The sequence below is a fragment of the Haplochromis burtoni genome, unplaced genomic scaffold (genome assembly GCF_018398535.1).
Source record: "Haplochromis burtoni strain Fernald_Lab_line unplaced genomic scaffold, NCSU_Asbu1 Contig_155, whole genome shotgun sequence".
Taxonomy (NCBI): Eukaryota; Metazoa; Chordata; class Actinopteri; order Cichliformes; family Cichlidae; genus Haplochromis; species Haplochromis burtoni.
This window is the reverse complement of record NW_024582516.1, coordinates 533,910-561,117: the sequence shown is the minus strand read 5'-3', so window position 1 is coordinate 561,117 and position 27,208 is coordinate 533,910. Positions and strand designations below refer to the sequence as shown.

Sequence of the window (27,208 nt, the reverse complement as noted above, 5' to 3'; positions counted from 1 at the left end):
ATCGGATCGGTCCATCCCTAGTTTACACCAAACAAAACCTCACAGCTTTGCATCCAAGAGCAGTTAGTATGCGGCAGTATGAGCACTGAGAGAGACGGATAATGGTCATAATTGTCATAACTGAAAATTCATCACTTAAGGAAGAAATGCTTGATTCATGCTTATGTAAGCAGGTTCAAATTTGTGCATTTGCATCTTAATGTATGTGTAAAATAGTGTCACATCTAAGGCAGTTTTAGGAAAGTTCCACCTTGATTAGAGGGAATGTAACTGATATTAATAGACAGTCCCCCATTCACTTGATAAGTTTCTGGTGACTTTCTCCTTCTGGCCAGTAGTAGTGGCACATGGCAACACTAGAGCGAACATACTGCCTCGTTTTGTTCCCTAAAGATCTTGTTAAAATTCCAGTTATTGACCCTGGATGAGAAATCACTTGTGTGCTATTTTAACCTTTTAATATCGAGCTGTCAGAGCCAGTTAGATCCTCTGGTGATGAGTAATTTTCACACCAGTCAGACTGTTAAGTTTGCTAACTGGCTTGTTAGAGTTTTGTCAAAGTGGGGGAAAAGTCTCAGAAGAACCTCATAATGTCTTCTAATGAAGTCATCTGTAGTGGTTTAGACACCATGCGTTCTCCAGATGTGAAAATACTGGCTTTTTAGTAGTATTGTTATTTATTTTTAACCTCTAGGGTTGCAACTAACAAATTTTGTCATTAACTTGTTTTGTTTTTTTTCCATTATGTCATTAATTAATAAAACAATCCATTGGCCAATTATTTGTTCCTCTTCCTTCTGGGGTTCCAAGTATATTTAAGTGGTTTCCATCTACCCAACACTCATGTCCCAAGATAATAAAATAGAAATCACGAAAAATTAAATGTTTCCACCTGTGATGCTCAGACCAGTCATATAACTTTATTAACTCGTTGTGTGAACAGATATGTAAATAAAGAGTTTTCCTTGTCTTTTTAAGGCCACAGTTACACAGACCTAGAGAGCAGTCAGTGAAATCGACTCTTTTCAGAAGACATAAATTTTGCTTTGAACTCAGACTTTTTGCTCACACTCACAGATCAATTACTGCTTAGTGGGTAATTGGCAAGTGTTTGCAGATATGTCAGCATCTTCTGTGGAACTGCTCATCAACTTGTTGGTGAATACCTATTTTTTTTTTCTTAACAACCAGTGTTTGCCAGGCAGTCACCAACCAGTGTGTAGGTCTGCGTCAGTGGGGTATAAGATAATTATTTATTTACGTATGTGTTGTATTGGTGGTGCACAAAAAAAAAACCTCAAGTATCTACAGAGCAGCATGAATTGTGATCAATATATAAAGTAGATTTAAACTCTGTAATTATTTCCTTGTCTTTGTTCTCCTGTTTCTTTTTGCAGATTTTGAGGATCTGTTTGATGACGATGACCTGCAGTGATGACACCTGTTTGAGCTGCTGAACATGTACATAAAAGGAATGAAGAAATTGCCCCATTCTCTCTACAAGTCTCTTATTTGTACAGTTTCCCTCGTGTAAATCACTCAGCCGAATATTGAAATAAAACCTTTTTGTTTTTACAAAAAAAGTGGTGGTGAACCAGGTGTCTGAATTCTGAGAATCTCTTACATTCCTGCTGAAGAGAAAATTATGAGTATGGTTTTGGTGTCGTCTTGTTTGAATCTGCTCCTGCCTGGATTGTACGCTTGTTTCTCCTGAGAACCACCTGTTAGCAGACGTAATTACATATGTGTTAACGTGATCACTCAATGATCAGCGGGAGCATGATGGGACAGGAATAGGGCTGGAAAAATGTGGAAATGCTAAAAAAAAAACCCAAAACTCCAGAACAAATAAACATGAAAGAAATAAAAAGCCAGTGTGCAATAATTAAGGTATGACTATGCAGGAACAGCAAAGTACTGTAAACAGAGAAAATGGAAAAAAGATGTTTCTCCTCGTCCACCCTCTTTTTAATGGCCGACTATACTAAAACCAACTTCTTCCAAGTACTTTGGTGACAATTTGTGAATTTTCCAGCATGATTGAGCAACATGTCTCAAGACAAAGCAATAACTTAATTGCACAAGATCAGAGTTTGGATTCATGGCCAGGAAAACTCCAAACCTTAATGAAACTGAAAATCTGTAGTGAGGCTTTAAAAACAGGTGGATGGAAAGATTTACATTCTGTACAGGATAAAGAAAATAATGAAGTTTGTACGTTATATTTTACAAGTAGCATGCTGTCAAGAGTATTTACCTAATGCTTCATAAAAAGTTTAATTTTACTTTACTAAAGGCAGATTTTGTATTTAGTATAGGCCTCGGATTATGGAAAGTTCCAAACTACAGCAGGTCATCAAGTGGAAAACTTGCTATGGGAAACATTTTACAATTTAACGCCAGATTAAAACCAATGAGGTCAAACGCTAAGGTTACTAAAAGAAAGCTCTTCTGCATAGCAGATAAATGAGATATACAGTAAATGCATGTGAAAGATTTAGTGTTTTATTGTAAAAGGACAATTACACAGATGGATACTGTCAATAAAATAACATTTGTAATGAGTAGTTACATTACCAGTTGAAGCGCAGTGGTATTTTTGACTTATACAGTCACGTGGGCTCTATGTAGGCCTGCGAAAAACTAGCTTAATCCTTACAGCTTTAAAAGTTAAGAGGGTACTAAGCATCCAAGTGCTGCTAATCAAATGCACTTTATAAATCACTTATCCCTTTACCACATCTCTAAATCAGAAATTTTGCATTCAGGTGTGTGTCAGTGTCACAATCTTCCCAGGAGTACACATTCCAGCAGACAATGCAATGCTCAGAGAAACCCAAGAGCTCCATCTCAGACTACGCAGGCCTCAGTTAGAATTTTAAATGTTAAACTTCATGACAGTGCAGTAAGATAAAGACTGAACAAGTATTGTTTATGGCAGCACAGCTTAGGTTTGCAAAAATTCAGTGGAACAAACCTTAAAGTCTGGAACAATGCCATTTGCACAGGCAAAACTACATTGGAGATGTTATGCACTAACACCTCATACGAGCTGTTAAGCACTTTGGTTGGCTAATGATTTGGGTTAGTTTTGCAGGCAAAGGACCTGGACAACTTAAACCCATTAGGCTGATGGTGAAATTCTCTGTATATCAAAGAGTTCTAGAGTCAGAAGTAAGGCCACAAGTCTGACAACTAACATTTGGCCCAATTTAGGCCATGCAATGGGGCAATGATCCAAGCACAGAAGCAAATCTCCATCCGAATGTTTGGAAAAAAGAAAAAGCGTTGCAATGGTCCAGTCAAACTCCAGATCTCAAACCAAAATGAAGCAACGCTGTGAAGAAGAGCAGGCCTCTTCCTTTTGCTCTACAAGAACTTGCAGTTTTCTCTAATGGTGACCAAACTAAAACACCTCAAACTATTCAAAATCCTCTAACTGTAGTTCAGTCTTTAGCTATTTCACAATCAGTCATTTAAGCACCGTGTTCAAAATCTTATACTTCCATAAATGTTAAACATATTCTCTCTCTGGAATAAGACAATGTTTAAAACTGATTTTCTCTTAAAAGTCATATTTGTTTTAAATTAAATTACATTTAGTGTCAAAAATATTTTCAGTAAAAGAACCAAAAACAATAAAACCCCCCTGCAGCTATTCTGGACATAAACCTGATAACATTACTGAATGGCCTAAATGAATTATAGGCTTATATAGTCAGATGTGGTGATATTGCATCATATATCTCAGATACATCGTTTTTCTACTAAAATCATTGTGTGTGTGTGTGTTTGTGTACCTGTGTGTGTCTTACGTGGCTGGCATGCCTGAACACAGTTAAACTCAGGAGGAAACTGTAGATTATCAAATTCCTCATGTGTGGACCAGCTGTGCTTGCATGTTGTGTGTGTTCAGACAGAAGCTGTGGTTTGGCCCTCATTGAGGTCTCTTGAGAAGTGCTTATGTGGCACCTCAACGCCCCTTTATTTTACAGCCCTGTGTCTTTCCTCTGCCTCCTCTGTGGTCTTTATTTTACTTTACATGAGTTATTGTTACATCTCTGAAACAGATGTGATTTCTTACATTTAATAAAATTAAACAATCAATCGTGAAGTATCTTAAATTAACAACTTGAGGTTTCTTCTTTTCACCCAATACTCCACGTCTTCATCTTTACTCAGAGCTCTCCTACCGTCTCTGCTTTTCTGTCTTTAATTATAGTGCCTCCAATTGGCTGAAAGTTTCAGCCAATCAGGCATCTTCTTGGGGTGGCCCTTGACCCCCCTCAGGTAATCATGCTGAGCCTTTTTTAGTGCGTGTCAGAGATGATGGGCTCACTTTAAAACGTTGCTGGATCCTTTTGTCAGATCAGTCTGTAAGAAGAGCTGCAGGGCAGGCAAGGAGTCCCTAACACACACACAAACACCTCCCACGTACACACCTGGTGGACTGAGCTTCATCCGAGTCCACTTTGGATCCTCTGGAAGGAAACTCTGAAGTCAAACAACCGCAGGTAAGAGACCAAACAGTGCAGTCTGTGTTTACTTTTGGTAGAATCAGGTATTTTCCGAGGCTTAAAATTCTGCTGAAATTCTGCTGAAAAACACCTGGTTCTGTTTTACTATGACAAACCAGTAGATTGAACCCAGCCAGGAGCCGTTGTGGCAGCATGTTTGTTTCAAGAGTTCAATTCCAAGCCACAGGCAGAGGTCACTTCTCCAACTGTTGAGACTTTTGATAGAGCTTTAAAAGTTTTGTAAAGTTATTTTTGAGCTTTAAAATGCATCTTTGTGAGAAAAATAGTGACTAGTGGCTAAAATATTACTACTATGGCTGGTTGGACCATATTTTTGGAGCCAGTGATCAAAGTATATGTGAAAAAAAGGATTTTGCATCATGTGAAGTGTCAAACAGGTACAGGCACAGAAAGGATCAAAGTGACAGTGGTTTTCAAGATTGTGTTTTTGTTGAGGTCCAGTCATGGCTGAAAGAAGACGGACCAGTTTCTCCGGTGTGTTGATCACCATTGTGCTGGCTGTGATGCTGCTGCCTGGTGAGTACCCAGCAGACATGGGACATTACAGACGGCGTCAGATAACAAGGCCAGATTGTCAGCTATACATTATATTATAGCGAATTATGGAAATGATGACAGGTAGCTAAATTATAATGTTGATTAGTAATCTCACAGTGTAAATATATTCATATTATATAATACTGCAGATTGAAATCTGTATTGGAAGAAACAATCACAATAACACAATCAGAAGATGCACAATTAGGAGCCCAATAAATTAAAGAATTATTAAAAAATATTTGCAAGACAGCAAAGCTCCAAGATCTCCAAGAGTTTGGAGGTTAGTCTGCTTTATGGGTGCATTCCAAGCTCGGTGACAGTGTTAGGATCTCAAATGAAAATGTGTTAGTGGTGAAAAGATGGAGCTTTTTCTTTTATTTATATTATATACATTGCTTGGGTTTTTGGTAGGTCTGCAACAAATATTTTCTTAATCAAACTTGAGGGTTTTGTTTCTAAGTGCCTCCAACAAAGTCTGAGATAATGTCATCAGATATCTTAGATGCAACCCCAAACCTAAAGATAATCACTTTGAAATTGTATTAAAGGCACAAAAGCACTAAAACCTCACATTCCAAAACCAGCAACCCATCGTATCTTTCATCAGAACAAAATTTATTAATATCTTACACTCTTATCTAATACTTCAGTGTATACAAAGCTATAACTAATTAAAAATCTGTCTAAACTCATCTTATTCAAACAGGCTTCAGCAACTTTCAACTACTTTTCTAGCTCCACTTTAAAGCAAAGGTACCTGTAAAACACGGTGCCTCTATGACACGTGGATACTCTGAAAGATAAGCACACTCCCCAAAAGTCTTCAGTGCTGAGATGCTGCCATTTAAAGTGAAAAAACATCCCTGAAAGACTGCAGTTTCCGGTGAATGCTCACTTCTCGCACTGCAAATCTGTTCTTAAATACAGTCCTTGAGCAAATAAGAGTCCATTCATGTCCCGACTGATGGGTAGAACAAAAGAACAATGATGACATAAAAGCATGTTTCCAGTTTTACGAGTTGAAAAACTGAATGATTGAAGAGTAAATCGTGAGGTGAAGGGTAGACTTTACTGTGGACAAGAATGAGTCATTCAAGTCCACATTGATGACGAATGTCAGCCATTATTTCTTAATGTTAGCAGGGACACAGCAGTGATGAGTAACTTTCTTTCTTTGTCTGTTTTTAAAAAAATTAAATATTCATGAATCAGAGCTTTTACCTTTTGCATTTAGGTTGACATGCAGTTATTTTAAACCATTAAAAAACACACAGCTGGCTATAGATCAGTGTGATACTAATAAAGCTATTCAGAGCCAGAGGATCTAGCTTTTAGACTTACAACATTTTTGATTTTGTGGATCAGTTTAGCAGCTTATTTTTCCAACTTTCCTTTGATTGTTCGAGCCTCCTTAAAATGCATTTGCCTTGAGCTATTGCTTCATTTCAAGGTTCAGTTTGTTAAAGCTAAAGTTTAGTTGCAGTACATCTGATGAGTTCATGAGAACTGGGTTTCACATATATCATCACGCGGCTCTATAACATGCCTGTGATGCTCATATATCACCGGCGATGTTGCAACATGGAGACAGGTTGTTCCCCTACCACCTGTTTCCAGTTCTCTCTCTTCTTGATTGACATGCTTTCTTTTAAAATTGGTTTTCAAAGTTACGCTCCCTGATGGATAAAGGGGAAAAAATACAGTAACGAGGAAGAGGAGGAGTTACTTTGATCAGTAAAAAAATTATTACCTGTCAGCATCACCTCCTCTATGCCCTCTTAAAGTGCTGCTGTTTCCAGATGTGCCTGCCATTTTTTACAGGCTTGTTAAAAGAAAGAAAGAGAGAAATAGAGCGGATATACTGAGGCAGCATCATTCAGCCCACCCTCCTCCTCCTCCTCCTCCTCCTCCTCCTCCTAAACATCACCATGGGTCACCTTCCCACCTTCTCCTTTAACTTTAGGATCCATACTTTTAGTTTAACCTCACAGGTGACAGTGCATATCCATTCTTCCAATCCCAACATTAAAAAAGAAGAAAAGAAGAAGAAAAATCAAGAGATTAATGTTTTTTTTCCCACTTAGAACACACGGCACGTAACCCTAATTTATCCCCTGTGGATCTTTTTAAGGCTGTCATCTGTTCCTCTCTTCTTCTTCCTCCTTCTCCTCTTCCTCCCTTTCTGTGAGGGACTAACACCTTCTCCCTGCGGAGATGAAAGGAACCCGAAGCAGAGCTGAATCTGAATCTGCTGTTCCTTCGACTTCAAACTGTGCACACGTGTGCATGTATGTGCATACAGATACACACGGCCCTTTGAAAGCACAGCGTGGGGCTCCGTGTTACAAGCGCCCCTATAAAAATCTACAAAGAACTGCAGTAACCAGTGCTTCAGGCAGTGCCAATTACCCCAGCCCTATTTAATGAAAACTATCAGCCCGTAAGCATTTGAGGTTTAATGTCATGTTATCGCTTGGATATTACAGACAAATTAGATTAGAAAGAATCAGCAATTTTGACTTCAGCAACATCTGTTTTTGCTTTTCTCTGTTTGCAGCATTCTTGTCTGCTGGACCAATTGTGCAAAAGTCCAGAGGAGATGGTAAGTATGTGGTTTTTACCTTTAAAGATACTTCAACACGTGTGTTTGTTTCTAAAGAGTGCACGGTGACCGAGTTTTTGAAAACTTAGTCCATGGAAGAGGTTTGTGATTGGAAAGTAAACACTTATTTATGACTTCCACCTCACCTGGCTTCTGTGTAGCTTCAACTCTTGACACTGTGATTGAGAGCTAATGTGAGATGGAAGCCGTTTTCTAGCGAATACAAAAAAAAGGGGTTTGAGTCCTTGAATGTTTTGTTGGAAACTTTAAAAGTCACTAGAAAGTCCTTGAATATGATGTCAGCGTGGAAGCCTTTGGATCAGCCGTGTCTTCGTTTTTTCCCCTCATCTCCTGCCCTCAGCGGGGGAAAGCATCCAGGAGAAGGCGGCTGCTGCAGCAGCACACAGGAGGCTGATCCGCAACCGCAGGAACATCAGCTGGTACAAACAGCACTCTGACTTCTGGGCATGGTACAAGTACTTTACTGACAACGGCAACCAGGAGGCAGTGAGTGAACGCTTTGTTTTCAACATTAACGGTGTCATGAAATGAAAGTTTCCATGTAACACTTCAGCTGTTCAATATGAAACAAAACTCTTTAGTATTGACTAGTTGTTAATGAGATGATTGGTTCTCTTATATTTAAAGCTGCTCTAATTAATGCTTTTATATTAACCCTTTAAAGCCTGAACCATGAAATAATTAAAATGGATTTTTAATATATTAATGTACATGTCAGCTTATTTGTATTGTATTTGCCAAATCTGGCATTTGTTTTGCAATGTATTGCTTAAAAATGTGTTGTGCAGTTTATTTAGGTTTTTTGTGGGGGAAATAATCATGTTGATGATGCCCTTGTTTTTTAGACTTGACAAGGGGGCAAGGAAGGACTCGGAATTTGGATTCAGGAAAAATGAGTGGAGTCACTAAGAAGTCGCAAATATTATTATCATCCTAAACCTGAATATATCACTAACAACTCTCACATAAAGTTAATGAGCCAGTAAAATCAGGAGTAGTTTGAAAAGTTGCGTGATTTTCTGCTGGGAAAACTTGACAGAGTGAGTTTTATCAAACAGGAATTAAAGCACACACAACCAAATGTCCTTTCAAAGGACTCGGCAGCAGGCACCAGATCTACAGAGGCCTGTCCAGCTTCTTTCACCAGAAGGTTCAGTTCACCTAAACAGCTAAACTAAAGATTCACACCTGCTACAAAACACAATAAAACAAAAGAAACAAACAAAAATTAAATTTCTCTTACATGTCAACATTATAATCAATAAAACAGGGTTACCAACAAAAAGCTAGCGTTCTGCTAATGCATGCTGATTGGTCAGTTACTTCCTTGATAGCACCAGTTTTCAAAAACAGAGGCTAGAAGGACAATCGTGTTTATGAATAGGGAGAAGCCGGTTATTACTGCTGTTTTACAGTCTCATACTCTTATATTAAAAAAGCATAATTAAAATTGCCAGAGTACAAATGTTGACCACACAGAGTTTATCATTTCGGCCAGAGATAGTTTCTTTCTGAGCGCCTCCCTGTAAAACTGGATGTTCAGAGAGTGGTGGTTCTCTGAGAAGCCTTTTACTTTTATTGATGTTACATGTCATCCGATCAGTGAAAAAACAATAAACCCTTACTCCCTTCAGATTCAGGAGATGGATCGCATCTTCCTCGCCTACCTCCAGAACAAGAACCGTGCTGAGGGACGTCGCTCCTACAAGGCCTACTTGAGACACCTGGGAGATGTTTATAAATCCTGCTCCGATACTGAAGACCCCAACTGCGTGGCTTCCTACACCAGCAGGGCCAGTCCTAAAGCGGAAACCCCCAAACCTGCCCCAGTAAAAACCTGTGACCCCACCAAGGACCCCTACTGCATGTACATGGCTTTAGTCCAGGGAAAGAGCCCTTACAAGCCATTGGTGCTCCCGGCTGCCACCCCTGCTCCTCAGTACGTCCACTCTCCTGCTCCAGCCAAGGACCCTCAGTCAGGGTACTACTACTACTCGCCGTCCACGATGCCTTTCCTGACCATGGTATGCTATAGTATTTTTTGTGCATAGTATACATGTATATTTACTGTATTTTAATTAATTAATTATTAATTGCACGTTTTGTATCATGCCATACAAAATATCACAATTTTTCAAACTGTTTACAACTGAAAAACTGATTATTGTTTAAATTTAAGGTAATTTAGAGAGTTTTTAGAGTTCTTTATTTAGAATTTAGAGTTCTTGTTGAAACTTATGTTATTATTAGATAATAGAACCTTAGACTGCTGGGCAGTGGTGCATCTGAAAGCTCCCATGGGTAAGATTTGCAAACCTATATCTATAATTGTTGCCCAAGATGGATGCATTCAGCAGGAGCAATAATTTAATTGCTTACAAATGTTTTCGATGAGAAAAAATTTGCACCCATCTCATAATATGGATCCTTGTTTCTCGTGCTTCAGGAGCAGAAGGTAGAGTTGCTGCGGATCTGTGGCTCTGATGATGTGGAGTGTCTGCAGTACCATCTGAAAGCTGCTTATGGGTATTCTGGTGGGTCCCGTCCATCATATGCCCACCTTGGCTGTGACCCCAAGAAAGATCCTGCCTGCAAAATGTTACAGAAAGCTCCTGCTGGTCTCTACATGAATGCCTATTCTGCCTCCAGTACGGTACGTCTTATTCGTCATACTAATTTCCTTCAACAGCTTTCTGCATTACTGTATTTTAATTTTGCTCTATCCCTCCAGGCTCCCCAAGCTGCACCAGGATCCTGCAATCCTCTTTTTGAAGACGGTTGCAACCCTCTTACCGCCACCAGATTTTCCACTTCTCCAGAATCATACAAAAGTAACGAGAGAGATCAGGCCGCTGCCATCCGTGCTGCCCCTCCTGCTGAGCAGTATGACCCCTATTCCATGTATAGGGATTCTTATTCTAATGTTAACAGAGTCACTGATCCTTATGCTATGTATCGCCAGGCCAGTGCCCCAACTTCTCCTCCAGCTACTGATCTCTTTGCTGTACTGCGCCAATACATGGCCCAAGCTCACACTAATGACCCATATGCTCCACGTATGGGGGCTGCTTCTGAGTCAAACTCCAACGATCCTTACTCTACTATGCGTGATGCAGCAGGCGCTATGCACCTGCACACCCCTCCATCCCCCAGGCAGCAGCACCCTTATTCCTATCCCAGTTATGAGGAACCTGCCCAGGAGGAACGCCACCCTCTGGGTCCCCCAGGCAAAACCAAGGAGGGCTACGACTGTTTCATTGGCTATGACCGTGAATGCTATCCCGTGAAGCCCAGCGCACCTCGCTCTGGAGTTCAACGTCGCATCCCTTACCCTGCTGAGGCCTATGAGCCCCACCTGAATTCTGACGGCACCCGCAACGGCGTCCTGGAGCCTGTAAACCCACACTGTGACCCCGAGTATGACCGTGACTGCCGCCTGCGTCGCTATGAGACCGAGCAGCCTCAAAGCCAGCCTGAACGTCATGCAGCAGAGGACCACAGCCAGACGGCAGCCGAGAGAGAGCAGGTTAATCAGGACCAGTATGAAGCAGAGCCCTACCAGAGCGGCCAGGAGGAATCTCACACACCCTACCAGCCTCTCTCACAAGGCATGCCCAGCCTCCAGGACATACTGAGGCGCTATGGAGACCAGTATCCCGGGCAGGAGGATCACAGAGCTTATGCAGACAACTACCACAAGAAGTAAACAGGCTAACACGCACAAAAGCATGCAGATGGACATGAATGCACAGTCCCATGCGTTCCTGTAGTTCAGCCCTTGAACGCCTCATGCCCCGAGAAACCAGTTCTATCTGGACCAGAGGTGGGACACAGGTGAATTTGATGGACCCAGAGAGCAAGTACATGCACGTACATCCCAAACACAGCTTCTTGCTTTGGGAGCCTGCTAAAAACTTTCCTGGAACGCCTTCCTATAACTTTAGTTGCTTCAGGCCTGATGCTTTGATTTATTGCTTTTTACTTTCTACCTTAAACTCTCCTCTGTGCTTTCAAGTGTGTAATGACCTCGCAGCTCTCAGCTTTGCTTCTGTATCTGTGCATTATTTTTAAAAATGAAATATTGTTTATTGCTTTTTGACACAGATGGATTGTCATTTTTTTTCATTTTAATTGTTCTAATAAAAAATACAGAAATATGTTTGTTGGCTTTGATTAGTTTTTTTGCATTTTACTGCACCATTTACTGTACTATAATCACGAACAAACTGATCCACTCAGAAAGAAAAAACATAATATGGGTATTTGGGGGGTTACATCTATGATATAAAAGCTGAAGTAGAGTTTTAAGAAATATAAGCATCCACTGATTTTTGGTTTTTCATTTCTTTTGAATGAATGCGAAGGGGGAAAAAAAATCCTGACTTGTATTATATGTCCAAAATAAATAAAAGCAAACTTTAATTAGAATCAAGCATTTCTTAGGTATTGCACGCTGTCTGCCAAAATCTTGAAGTCTTCTGAACAGAAATATATATTCTGGTCCAGGGTTACCATTTGAATAAACACTGGACAGATTAGCAGGCTTTACTCAAATGACAATTTGCACTCACATACCGTGTACAAAACTTTAAATATACTTCACTTACACAGACTATAGGGTTTATCATTTAGTGTAAAATTATTATTATTTCTACTGATGCCCTGAAGTAAATGCAAAAAGTGTAAATTTCTTTTGTCAATTATTCCCTTTCTCTGTCTCATTAACACACAGGGGTGGCTGTAGCTCAGGAGGTAGTGCACGTCATCCACTAATTGGAAGGTTGGTGGTTTAGTCCCTGGCTGTCCCAGTCTGCATGCCAAAGTAAAGTATCGTTAGCGTGCAACCCTCAGGTTTTTTTCTGAATTGTTTATTGGACTGTGAATGTGAAGCAGATAGAAGATTAAAGAAGAAAAAAAAATGCTTGAATGAGGACTGTTGTATAAAGCAGTTTGAATGCCTCAGTCAAGTAGAAAATACTACGAACGAGTGTTTACCATTAACATAAATTCATGCATCTCATTGCTTTTTGAGAAACACTAACATGGGATTTTAATAGTCTTCCTTTAAAAACCAAAAAACCTTTGTGAGTACTGTATATTACACGGTGTACACCAAATGTTCGGGGCCCAACGCCTGCTGTGAAGGAGAAAAAAAGAGTTCAGCTGTTCCACGAAACAGAAATTCTTTTAGGAATGTGCTTGTTAGTTTTCTCAAAAATGTGGTTTTGCTATTGCTGTGGTGGTGGGGTGTGGTTTTGGCTCAGCTGTGGGGAGTAGAGGTGGAACAGGAGATTCAGAGCTCAGTGCCAATCAGAGACTGAGTGGCACAGCTGTGGCACATTGTTTAATCAGTCTCTCCTATTTATGCAGCAGCATGCTAGAACCCCCGGTAAGCACTCATGGTGGCCGGTGTGGTAGAAACCATCAGATGACTGAGCGACCTGACACTGAGTGCGTGCGGCCGTGCCAGAGTGCCTGAGCATATGAACACTCACGCTGGAGTGTGAACTGTTGTTGTAAATGAAGGCACAAGGAGACAGAGCTGTACTACACTTCCAGCAGTGTTACAGTCATGCAGGAAAGAACTGCATGATTCACACTAAACAATCGCAACTATCATTCAACTTGCTGTAGTTTCCAGTGCTGTGCGTGCAGTGTCAAAACAACTGTAATCACTTTCCTAAATTTACTTATTCGTATGTCCTAACCTAGATTATTTTTATGTTGGTCGAGTCAGTCACTACTTGCGCTTCCTCTAAGTGAGGACTGATGCTTTCGTCTTTTTTTTGAATTTGAGGTTTCTTCTGCTCTACTCTCATCCAAACTGTGACTCCATTGTTTTCCATGCTGGATCTCTCAGTTAGCTCCAAAAGACACAGCAAGAGGAGGGTGAGAGGCCCAACTTTCATTGATCCAGGAGCCGTCAAACACATTAACGCCACATGCCTTCAGCAGATTGGAGTGAAGCTCTTGTAGGCCTCAAAGTTCAGCTGAAAACCATTCAGTTGCAAACAAAAGGACAAAGGGTATGCAGGATTTGTTTTGTTTTAATTAGGTAATAAAAATCAGGGGATACGGTGCAAGTTGTGATGAATATACGATGAGAATTTCTTTTATAAAAACAGAGATTAACTCCTTTGAGGCATCACATATTGGTGTTAATTAAAAGAGGGATGGTTGTAAAAGGGATCCAGCAGGGTAGCATTTATAGATTTGAAGAGGAGGAACATTGTCAAACAACATGCTCAAAAGCAAATATAGACCCGATTCACTGTAAAGGCTGGTTAAGTAATTTTCTAAGATTGGAATGAAGAATGAGGACCTAAATCTGGAAGCAACACATCATGGACTTGTAATATGTGTCGGATGATTCACTGTCAGGTATGAGTAGAAGAAAATGATGATACTTGCACTGATAAAGCTGGATCATCCTCTTTTTGGAATACTTATTTACTGTGGACACAGTTAAAACAAATAAATTAAATGAAGTGGGACGTTTTAGTTGAAATGTGTATTTAGCCTGATGAATAAACAGAAAGAAAAGCAGTAGGAAGCAAAACAAGAAGCTGTCTTCTATCATCACAGTTACAAATATTGGCTCCGTTTTTTGAGTAACTGAAATAAAAATATATTAAAAAAAACTGACAGGAGAGCTTCTAAAAATGTGAAAATCCACTCAAAAGTTTTAAAAATGTTTTATCTAACAAAACAGAGGTGCTGTGGGAAGAAAAACACAATTTGCATCACTACAAATTAATTACGTTCTTTTCAGAGTAAAATTTTGACTCTATTTTGTGAAATATAAAAGAGTAGAAAAAAAAAATCCTGTCACATTGGCACATCTTCAGTCTTCTCCTGCTGAGTGGATTCACAGCTGTGCAGCGAGTAAAATGCTTCACCTAAAATAACATGACCTTTTATGTCTTAACTAAAGACATCCGAGAAAAATAACTGGACCAGAAATCCAGGTACTGATAACAAATCAAAGCTTCTCTTCTACTAAATATACCCAACGTGAACAAGACAACAAATGAGTTAAGGAGCAAAGAATCTCTTTTCAAAGTATGTTCACAAGTTATTGCATTCAGAAGATTTTTTTTTCAGAAAACTTGACCTCTAACCTTGAGGTCAAGGTCACTGAGATTTAAACTTTTTAGTAGATACACGGCATCAAGCTCCTACGTTGCTTCGTTCTCGAGTTATGCCATTCAGGTTTCTCTTTTTGCTTTAGGTTTGATTAATAAAGGGTGGAAGACCACACCAACAAAGTCCCAGCAAAATATCTTAATATAATAACATAAATACAAGAGCTTCAGAAGATCATCCTCCTTGGCATTGCTCATTTACTGTGGAGGATTTTAAACATTAAGTGAGCTATTGCATGTTCAAAACAACCCTGTGTTCAAGGGATGGGCTTAGCACAGGGGTGGGCAACTCCAGGCCTCGAGGGCCGGTGTCCCTGCAGGTTTTAGATGTGTCCTTGAACCAACACAGCTGATTTAAATGGCTAAATTAGCTCCTGCAGTTCTCCAGAGGCCTGGTAACGAACTAATCATATGATTCAGGTGTGTTGACCCAAGGTGAGATCTAAAACCTGCAGGACACCGGCCCTTGAGGCCTGGAATTGCCCACCCCTGGCTTAGCATCATGAGTGAACAGAGCAGAATTTAAGGATACATGAAAGTAAAGAGAGGAAGCAGCAGGAGGAGGAGAAGATGCATCATGTAGATAGTGAAACATGCAAAGCTACAACATGACTCAATGTCTCAGTGACCATCTTAGTAGACAAAAATCCTGTCCAATGCAACGCTGTACAGACTAAACCAGAGTCCTTTAATTATTCTGTCGTCATCAAGCTAATTCGTAATCCTCTTTGAACTATTTGTTAAATGTCTTCCAGTTAGAAATCATTCATTGCTCATTCAAAGCCAGCGTCGTAAATCTGCTCTAACTTTCTTCTGGAAGTGAGGTCATGTCTGTAACTGTTTATTCACAGGGCTGGTTATCGTCTGCGTGTCCTCTGCTTTATCTGATTTTTTTTCCACCCTAAGGATATTGTGCTTCTATGAAATTAACTATGTGATAATATCAAAATAGACACATGCACAGTTTATCTTGAAAATATTAGATGCAGCTTGGATGTTCTGAGAGGTCAACACTGAAAAAATAAACCTTTTTTCATATTTCTCTGTGGCTTCTATCACAACAACATTGATCTTACTTACGGATTATTCCAAAGCAATTTAGATTTTTTGTGTCAGTGTCCAACGCACAAAAGTACTATTTTTCATGCAGGTGAAGAAATAAAAATGAGATGTGATATGAGTGATGTTGGGGTTGGCAGCATATAACAGACATGGACTGCTCTACTAATACATGTAGGGCAATCAAATTATCCATCCATGCACCAATGTGTGAAGTCCAAGAAATCTTCTACGAGTGATTTTGCAATTTTATGAATAATTTATTAGCAATGATTTCAAATCTATTGATTTCTAATCTGGAACATAGCTAGCTCTGGAGCAAGTTAGGTTTGCAGCACAACTTACCATAGTTATGTACCCTAGTAAAAAAAGAACCACCTTCATAATACTCACCATCAAAGGTTGAACTTAAATGTATAAAACACTCTTCCGATTGCCTCGGCTTTGTCCCAGGCGATGTCGACGGTTTTCAGATCATCCATAAACGTTCGACACCATGTGATCTTTGGTCAGCCTTGCTTTCGCTGGCCAGTGCACAGGAACCATGTAATGGCAATCTTGGCTGGGCGATAAGGGGGTAGACGTAGAATATGGCCCGCAAAGCGGAAACGCCTTTCTCCAACAACGTCAGCTAAAGGGCAGGTGTCTTCCTCATTGTTCGTTATCCGGTCCCGGTAAGAAATTCTCACGATTCGCTGCAGGCCACATTGTTGAAGCAAGTTCAGGCGTTAAGTGATCGCATTTGTTGAGCGCCTGGTTTCGCTAGCGTACAGTGCAGTCGGAATGACGATAGACTTCAATAGTCTGATCTTGATCCTAAGATTCAGGGAGGTCGGGTTACAAATAGGTTGGAGACGTCAGAGGACACCGGCCGCCTTCCCTACTCTGACGTTGACATCTCATATGGAGTCAGCATCTTGCTTATATAGAAATGGGCCAGACCGTGGAGGGCTTAAAAAACTGCAATGTAGTGCTAAAATCAGTCCTCAAACTAATACATAATCAGTGACGGGTCAGAAGGACTAGTGTGGTTAAACTTCTAGTTACCTTGATAGCCCCAAATTCTGTTTTGTAATAGAGCCCTCTGATTGGCTGTCTACATGTGTGTGAGCGCCTGGTGTGCCATCTGAAAGCCACGGACATTCCTCTGTAAGGGGTGAAATTACTTTCTGGATTTCAAAGTCAGGCTTTTCCCACATTGCGGCACCAACAATGGTCCATAAACATCTGAGAGCACATAATGTAGTTTAAGAGTTGCTGCGGGCGCACACAGACCTGTCTCTGTGTGTGTGCTCATTTCAGCTCTTGTTCCATTTCCTGTGTTTACTGTTTTGCTTCGTCTCTATGTTTGTGTCCATGTCCTCACCTCCACCTGGACTCCTGATTGCTCATTAGCCTTCACACCTGTCTTCCATTTACTCATCAGCAAAACATTGTAAAGGTGCTAATTCATTTCTGTTCTGTGCTTCAGCCAGTTAATTGTTACATAATCTGGCCAAAGTAGACTCCACAAAAACAGGCTGCACCTTTAAAACTCAGTTTTTCTTTGGTTATTTTGCTCTGTTAATGCGCTCCAGGGCAGCTGTGGCTACAATGTAGCTTGCCATCACCAGTGTGTGAATGGGTAGATGACTGAATGTGTAAAGTGCTTTGGGGTCCTTAGGGACTAGTAAAGCACTATACAAATACAGGCCTTTTTTATTTTCTTACCATGCCATCTGCGTGGCAGCCAAAATAAGAGCTGGATGAATTCTGTAGGCATACGAGGGATTGGGTCACATTAGCAAAATAAAATAGTATTTTAAATTGTAGTTTAATCTTGAAAGTCTTAAATACAGTTAGGTCCTGCACTGGATCATATCTTCACAGAAGATAAAATATGAACAACAAATTAAAACTCATTTCACTTGACTTCCATTTTTCTTCTAAATTCCAGCCTTGGTTATGAAGTGAAATTCTTTACCAGCATGTTTCCATCTATGCAGCTTCAGGGTCGGCAACAGAGCACATGAACTGAACTGAATGGGGAACTAACTTTGACATTGGAGCATTCAGCTCAAGTCAATTTGCTATTCTACACTCACATAACATATTCAGAATTGCCACCATAGAAGAAGAAAGCCACACTTAGAAAAGTGCAAAAATACCTGTTTCAGATTTTAGGGTCAAAGCAGGAACAGTCAGTTGAGACGTTCTTTCCAGGTGCAGAAGTGGATTAATGAACTCACCACACACACAAGAACAGCTAACTGTGAGCGCACAATCTCCTCAACACATTTCCATTTGTTTTGAAATGTTTGAGTAGGGTAATGCTTCAAAACTAGCTGCACAAGATGACGTAGGATCTCTTTTTAGTTTCAAAGAAACATGAGGGGTGAACACTCAGTGTTGATCTGAGTCATGCTGGTTACCACGATTTCTGCAGAAGCACTAAACTACTCTGAACTGAATAATTAAACTGAGTTTGCACTGCAATAACTTATAGTCAAAATGGGTGTTTAACCAATTTGCATGAATTAGAGTCAAAGTGTATCAGTAGAATTCAGTTGAGAGGGCACAGTGACTTTATCAAGCAAGCCTGGACCCCCGAGGCTTGTCCATAATAACGATGCTGTGTAGCCTGCATGAAACAACATGCTAAGAATGCACTTTTTTTGTAGCTCATTTTAGGGTCATTGTAGTTTAAACATGATAGACATCAGAGTATTAAGCAATATATTAGAGGTACAGTCAGGTTTTTGCTACAGTTCACCTCAGTGCTCCACGTCTCCCCTTACATCTTTTCTGGACCTCATGACGTTTTCCATCAAATCCAAGGAAAAGTGATTATAAAAACACATAGAAGGTAATTTTTTCAACTATTCGACTCCAGCCACAGTCTCAAAAGGCCATCTCTAGCCAAGGAATCCTCCTGGGTCGGCACAACCAGCTGCTCCGGAGTCTGGTGGAGTATGCCCAGACGCTGTTTGACAACATGTCTTGGATCACTAACTACATGTGCCTATAACTCAATCGTAGTCTGAACCCCTGCCAATCCAGACTTATTCCTCCTCCTTCTCACCCAGCACGCAGCACCATGTAGATGCTAAACCTTCTTACCCAGAGATTCTTTGTGTTTAATTAACTTCATTACTACTTATTGAAAGAGGACTTTTCCACACAGACTGTGATACAATTCTCACACCTGTAAAGTGGGGAAGAGTCTCTCAAGAAATTTATTTTTATCAAAGATCTCACTAACAGAGATCCTGCTGAGGAAGCTGAGATTAACAAGGGACAATTTCTGCACAGTAAGTTCCTCCTCTCCTGCAGACAGGACGACAACACCGGAAGAGCTAACGAAGGAGTTCGCATGTTAAATATATCAGTAAATATTTCCTTGCAGTACTGTGTTTGTATCCTTCATCTGGGTTCAAAGGGTTGATGCAACAAAAAAATACAATGAAGCAAATCATGGGGTAGATGGTGTGAGACAAACTCCAGCTGAATGGAGAAGTAAATAGTGACACAGTCCTCATTTGCATGCAACAGAAAAAGCATCCTCAGCCTCCTGATGCTGAGAGTTTCATATTCCCTGCACACAAACAAAACTGCAACAAAAGCCCAATTTTCATCACTTATGAAATCAGAGCGGTGCAAACTTGTGTTTTGTAATCACGCTTGTCTGTTAGTCAGAGCACACACACATGCTGAAGCTGGGACTCCCTCTTGTTTCTAGGAGGCGACTCCACTGATGCTGTCAACAAGTCCAAACTGATTAGTTGTTAAAGACTAACAATAGATCGCACTGTCAAATCAATTACAGACTATCGTCAACACCCTCCATCCTGTCAACAGCTGTTAATGGGAAATTTACATTAGAATAGGACAGAAAGCCTTTACTGTCATTGTATTCAGGATACAAGATTAGTGGAACCACATACTGACATCACAATATTAAAACATTTATATTAAAAGCCCCATAAAAGCATGCAAAAAATGTTACTAACAGGGACCACAGCTTACGTATGAATAGACAAGGTTAACTGAAATAGCAAGGCAGACAGAATGCACAAAGATCTGAGACTGCAGTTTGGAAGGACGTCCATGAGGATTGGTGATGTTTCCCAGGTCAGACAAAGAAAGGAATCCAAAGAAAATAAGCAGGAACCTTCAGGATCTAAGTGTGTGCCGCTGATTGGATCCATATTTTATCTGGAGTGTAATGCGAAAAGCAATTCCAAGGACAAACATCCATGGACAGCGTTTGGAGCTATGCTTTAAATCCGAAATATTGGAGCTGTGATCAGATATTTCCGATATATCAGATATTTTTTTAAAAGCAAAAGTGATTAAAAAAAAAAGTAATTTGTTTCATATTTTGAGATGTGGATATTGCCCTGGTCTTAATTGAAACTGCAAAAATGATACAGAAGAGGACCCTTGTTAAATTGAAATCAAAATTTTGAGTAAAATAAATAAAAGAAATGGGAATAATGTGTGAAAACATTACATTAAAAGAAAATGAAAAGGCAGTGAGATAAACAGAGCCAAGGTTGACAAGAGAATATGTCTGTGAAGGTTCTCAGTCAACAAGAGAAAAATTTATTTAATCAACCTTTAATTCAAACCTTCATTAAAAATAAAGAAGGTGCCATGCTCTGAAATAAGATTAGGAGGGAGGGTAAAAAGGTCTTCCACCTGATGGACAGCTAGAAATGAGTAGATCTGTCAGCATCACCTAAAAGAAAAAAAGAAAAAAGATGTGATATCTCTCACCTTATGTACAGAGCTGGGAAGTAGTGCCAGGTAGAAAGAAACATTAGGGGGTCCAGCTTTCCAATTAGTGACCCAAAGCAAGAATGAGGGAGAAAAATAGGTGAAAGGTAGGTAAAAACAAAGAAAAGAGAGGAGAGAAGCAAGGGTATGACAAGGTGTGAAAAAACAGGGAAACAGGTGTGTGGCTAAAAAGGCTGAATTCACAGTGCCTGGAAGTGCAAAAATATTCCAGCCCACGTTACTGATTACAATGCGGATGAGAGATGTTCTGTATTCCTGCACTGAACTGTCACTTTCCCGCTTTTCTTCCTCTTGGCTGTAGAAATATAACTGTCGTGCAGGAACATCCTCTGATGAGTCGGCCAAACATAGCACTGGAGGTCGATAAAGGTCATACATGACTCATTGCCCTTTAAAATCATGGTTGAACAAAGAAAGCTTCTAATGAGTCTTTTCTGATAACTTTTATTAATTATTGTACTTTGTTCACCAGAACAATACTTTAAATTACAAGGTGACGAGTCGTGCCACATAAAGTATGTGCGTAATTAGACGGATTCTTTTAAGCAGCAGGGGTAGTTTTAATGAAATGTGCTTACAAAATAAATATTTTTTTGTTGGAGCTAATAAGAGGGTGTCGTGTTGTCTACCGTCTAATTGTTTGCTTGAAAAACATAATCACGCACTTGCAGCTTGAGCAGCAGGGCAACTCTGTTTTATTCCTAAAGACCAATGCTTTAAAGAAAAATGGTGCAAAAACAACCCTATATTCACCTCAGGAAAGCAGAACATGATATATATGTGATATGGGAGTCATATTTGTGACTTTAATCCAAATACACACTCAACAGTCAATTCATTTTCTACTCCTTCCCTGCAGGGGTTAAAGTGGGCTGGAAAGGTCTGGAAAGGCATTCTGACTCCTTCAGTTAATGAGCAATTAACTCTGACACGCAGGTTAATGCATATTATACATGTGTATTTTTTTTTTTTAAGTGGCAGGACATTTCAAATGGAACTTTTCAAATATTTCAACAAATATCAGCAAACACACAAACGTTTCTGTGCAGTTTGTCACAAAGTGTGTCTGTGAGCTAAATGTACAGCTGCTGTGTTTTCCAGGGAGAGGGTAAAAAAAGTTACTGTGCACTGACAGATGAGGAAATTTTTAAGAAAGATGGAACGTGACAAGAACATGAGAAGTTGCTGAATTATTTTAAATGAAAAAATGTTGCGTTACTTAAACACGTTAACTTGGACTACTGCAGTGAAGTTTACATTGATGCCACTATGTTTGACTGGTGCAGAGCAGGCTGTGGTGTTCATGGTCAGTGATAGGTTACATCAAGGCTAAAATATATACTAAATATATACGGATGATTTTAAATTACATTTGCTCACTGAAATTTACCTCTTTACACTTGCTTTACAGTGATAAATAAAAAATAAAAATGTGCTTATATCTTGTTGACTAAATCCACAAAGATAGTTGAATATCAGGGCAGCAGCACAATCACAGCTTGTGCACAACAAAAACAAAAAGTCTATTTGTGCTGCCAAAAATGTTATGTGACCTATGTAGGAAAGAGCAGTGAGAATGAGCAGAACATCTTTCACATACAAAGTAGACAAATACATTTATTCATACTGGACTAAAATCCTATTTTAACCGGTTAAGCTTTTCTGTCACCGGTGGCCTGGGTTACATTTACATGAACATACAGACCCTCATCTCAAAGCTCAAGGTCAATCCCATACAGTATTATAGAAAGCAAGGGAGTCATACTGTATGTTTGCATCATCTCTGCACTTTACAACAAGATAAAGAGGTCAAAGCAAGACAGAGTCAGCGTTTTCCAGAGGCAGATTACACAGGCCCCTATAGCTGCAGGATTACACACGAGAAGGGGCCACAAGATTAATATTGAAGGGATTTAAAGGAAAACTTTGCCCTGTGTGTTATACAGTGTTTTCATTAATTCGTTGTCCTCAGGTTTTCAAGCTTTATGGCACTTTGAATTTGCTTCCGTCCTTGGTTAAGGTCATCAGAAAGCCTGGTTTTCCTGATTGCCAAAATTAAAGATAGTCAATGTCGGCAAACCCCCCCCCAAAAAAAACAAAAAACAAAAACAAAAATCACTGTTTTCAAGGTGAGGAATGAACTTACTGTAAGCTGTTTAGACATTAATAAATGTTACACCATTAGCAGTTAATTTTGATTGTACTGTTTGTTTGCAGTGGAGGCACTGGATCACTTCTCTTTATAGTTCAGTCAGTAAGGTTCCCCGTGTTCCCTAGGGAAACAGAAATGGTTCTAACAAGGACGAGGAAGAGAGACAGAAAGGGAAACGCAGTGTGGGGTTGTCTTATCATTGTGGAGCAGGGTCGCTCCGAGACTAAAAACCATGAACTAATTTCATACCAAATTTACATGAAAATTGCTATTAATTAGTTGGCGATATTAGGCATGTTGGAAACAATTATTCGATCCACATACAAACATTATTATGGAAATGTAATTTTGTTTGTGTTCCCTGTGCGAGGCTGTAAGCTGGCACTTAAAGAAAAAAGCCTAGTTTTTCAAGGCCAAGTGTGTGTGTGTGTGTGTGTGTGTGTGTGTGTGTGTGTGTCGGGGATCCACTCAAAAGTTTCCCCCTTTTGCTTTGATTTGTTGGATTCTGCGTCGTGTGATGCTCCAGGGCCACGACCCTTAGAAGCGAGCAGCATGAAGCGGTCGCATGGCGACAACCGGCGACAGGTTGCCACGACAACAACTGTTGTGATAGATGTCCCAGCCTTCTATTGTCTCTTGGCAATGCTGCGGTGTTTGTCTTACTATCCTTCGCCATGAGCGCTCATTCATCATCCTGCAGCTCAAAGCGGGCACATCCCTTGCTAACAGTGGACCTGATTAATATTTAATCGCTTTTTAAAACATTGCCAGATGTGTGTGTGTTCTTTTTTCGTTCCCCCCCAAACTTGGCTCTCTCTGAACAAAAGTAACATTTGCTCCACTTCCCACTGCGTGTCACCTCTGACACATTTTAAGTAATGAAACACTCCGGAAATTAAATCTGAAGGGCCACAAAAGTGGGGCAGCTCAGCGTGACAGTCCATTCTAATAAAATTTGTCTGAATATGTAAGCGTGTGTGTCTCATTGCTGCCAGCCTGCCTCTTCCTGTGTACATCCTCCAAAGTTTCATGTTCAGCCATGAAGCACCACCATCTGGAGCGTTGATGCCTCAGGTTTGTGTGTGCGTGCACATCAGAAGTGGAGAGCAGCTGTTTGAAGCCACAGCAGATGGCTCCTCCTCCGCTCTCCTGAAGCTCATCACATCTAACCCTTTGAGAACATAGACCTTCACATCAGAGACAATAAGATCAGTGTTCATCTGTGCAGCATTTATATATTTACTGTGGGTTGTCTGAAAACAGCCTTGAGGCCTGCATTTAGTTACTGCTAATAACATGATTTGTTTTTACCTGCCTAATAAAACAGTTAACTACTTTCATCTTTATTGTATTTATCTATTACAGTATTTTTAGACTTTGTGGGATGTGGTGCAATGTTGGGGAAAATGGTACCCTTTAAACCCCTGAGTACAAAAAGTACATTTTGGTTTGGTGTAGACTGCAAAAGCAGTCATTTTCCCACATAAACATGCTGTTCATAACGCAAAAAAACAAACAAATAAAACCTGCCTTTTTCTGTTCATTTACATGTAAAGTAGTTCAGTGCATGCAGTCATTGAATATTATTGATTTATTTTATTTGAAGAAAAAACAGTGAAAAAACAGGAAGCTACAGGGCTGTGTCAATACATGATTTGATATTTAACAAAAATATAGTGTGTTAGACTTTTTCTTAATGAAACTGAATCATAAAGTAGGTTTTTAAATGAGTGATGAACTTTATTTTGTTTTTCTCTAAGCTACTACGGTCAGATGCCCCCTTTAACCTCTTGATGTCTCCCATTATCTTCCTATCTCCTCACTCGCTTCATCATCATGCTCAAATCCATGTCCCTTTTGGTTTTCTTTAGATTCCTACATTGCTGAAAGTTTATCGACAAATCTCAATTAGGATTGCCACCCCAGTGACATAATTCTAGGATTCCTTCACCTTCTCTCTGTAGTTCAAATTCTATTTCAAGATAAACTCACTCCTATCCACTTGAGCCGCTAACACATTACCCTCAGTTCTGGAAATCCCAGCATGCTTCTCTTTAAACCTTGGTTGTTTGTTATTGCATGAAGCCACATATCGGTCCCAGACTGGATTCTTATACCCACTTCCATCAAGTTGCAGCAGATGGCAAGAGGTTTCTTCCTGTTGAAAAGGAGTTTTTCCTTACTATTGTCACCAAGAGCCTGCTCAAGGACAGTTGTTTAATTGTTAGGGTTTTCTCTATATTATTGTAGGTCTATTATTGTAGCACCTTGAGGCAATTGCAAATGTAATAATGAATCATACATCCACAGCAACCTCCAAAATCTTTGTAAATCTCAATCAGTGCTGCTTTCTGCTCTGTGGGGATCTAACTGGCCTTGGAGCTGTTGCCAGTCCTCACTTAAATTTTCCCATAAACTGCAGGTTCAAGCTCAAACATCTACCGTTCTCTTTCAATAATTACTTTCTAATCATAATTGAGGTACTGTCCCTGCTAGTGAATTTAACAGCTACGCTTTTAAATATGTTATCACTTCAGACCTTCTATAAAAATGCACTTCATTGCTGCAACAATGAAATAAAATTAGCCAGACAAGGCTACATCTGTAAAACAATTAACAGTTTTTTTTAATCTTTCTTAATAAACTTCAACCTTGACTGAATTTATTTCCTTTCACTTAAAAAATATATACAAATTCTTATCCCAAACTGGCTCTGAGAAACTGCTCCATGCATTCATGTCAAACAGGATACTGTGACACTCTTTTTTGCAGAATTGTGATTTCATCATATTCAGAATGCAACAACCAGAGTCAATACATGGAAATGTTTGAACATATTACATTAGTATTGAAATCATTTGCTGCCAGTTCAACACAAAGTTACTTTAAAATCCTTCTATTAGTTTATAAAGAACTCAGTTGTTTGGCACCCCAGAACCTCTATGACTTGCTCAGTGTCTATACCAAGACACTAAACCTCTCAGATCATCAGGTACAGCTCTTCTAACTGTTCCCAGAATTAGATCTGGTGGTCATCTTCTTTGGAACACGCCTCTGATCTGAGGTCAGTTCCATCTGTGTCTACATTCAAAAACAGTAAATGTTTTTGAATTCTTGCAGGTTTATGTTTTTATGTTCTTATCTGTTATAGTAAGCACATTACGTTTACGTGCAATATGTTATATACATGAAATATGGTATGTAAATAAAACTGGCATTGACATTTAAAAACTAACCACTGTAACTTAAAGTTACAGTGGTTAGTTTTTTACCACTAGATGTCCATAAATTGCAGAATCCAGTCAAATCAAAATATTAGCTTTGATCGCTGCCATAATCATGTTTTAGTCAGCCAGGATAGATTTAAAACTGTTCGTCATAAAGGTCGTGGCTGCTCGGTGGCTTTCTACTACTTTTTGAACTGGATCCAGATGCACCTGTGGAAGGCTTTCAGTTTACTGTTTATCTCAGCTGTCAATGCTGGGTGAGAAATATCTACCCCTATTTGCTCTGGAAGAGGCATGGCTTTGTGAAAGGAGTCTGATATGGGTCAATGAGTCAGAGAAGCTCACTTCTGACCAATGACAGCCATACTGAGGTGAGTTGTTGAGGATATGTAGAACTGCTAGTAGGCCTGCTGTGTTTGCCACTGTCAGCTGCTGTTTGCTGTTGTTAGTGAAACTGTCTTTGAATTCAACTTTGCTGGACTCACAAGCTTAGTGAATAAACTGTCATATGATGCAACACTTGAGCCTAACATTAGCTGACATAGTTCTTGTTGTTATTTAACCAGCTCTTGCTGGCTATCCAGATACGGGAAGGTCACATGTCTAATCTGTTAATTTAGGTTTATGAGAATGAATCAGTGTGTTAGAAGATGTAATTATGCACTATTGTATCTATTTTCATGAATATGCTTTTTTCTATTAAGTAACCTCAAAAATGACTGGCTGTACTTTTTAGATACTATACCTTTTTGTTCTGGATTTTCTGGAATTTTTCTTCCATTTGGACAAAAAACTTTGGTAGAACTGTGATCATAAACGCAGCAGTGAGGAGCTTCTATGTTTGTTTCAACTTACCGTCATCTGAGAAATTATGTAAGGGGAAGCCTAAGTTTGCTTGTGAAGCTACAAAAACCAACAAAATTTGTGGGAGAAGTCTCTTTCTTTGACGTGCATTTTTCTCTTTTCTCAGTTCTCGTCCATGTTTTTGTTCCCAGATGAGCTGACAAGCATCTGGTGGTGAAAATGCAGTGACACATCAGTGTGCCAGTGTTTCCCAGAATTAAATTTACTGGCAGGGATGTGTAGGACAGACCTCGGAAAAAGTTGTAATCTCTGCATTAGTCTTAGTTTCTGGTGAACGGCAA

At 39.7% G+C, this 27,208-nt stretch overlaps 1 protein-coding gene across 2 annotated transcripts; it reads left to right on the top strand.

The window, feature by feature from the left end:
* The first annotated feature begins 4,300 nt into the window (after nt 1-4,300).
* On the top strand, nt 4,301-11,858 carry and1 (actinodin1). 2 transcript variants are annotated; one of them, XM_005932144.3, is made up of 7 exons: nt 4,301-4,514; nt 4,980-5,054; nt 7,636-7,680; nt 8,042-8,187; nt 9,336-9,725; nt 10,148-10,354; nt 10,433-11,858. In XM_005932144.3, the coding sequence occupies exons 2-7, from the start codon at nt 4,982-4,984 to the stop codon at nt 11,405-11,407; spliced, it is 1,836 nt and encodes a 611-aa protein (XP_005932206.1). In that variant the 5' UTR covers nt 4,301-4,514; nt 4,980-4,981; the 3' UTR covers nt 11,408-11,858. The 2 variants fall into 2 exon arrangements, with proteins under 2 accessions (XP_005932206.1, XP_014192232.1); XM_014336746.2 differs by having other exon boundaries at nt 4,974-5,054.
* Nucleotides 11,859-27,208: the final 15,350 nt, after the last annotated feature.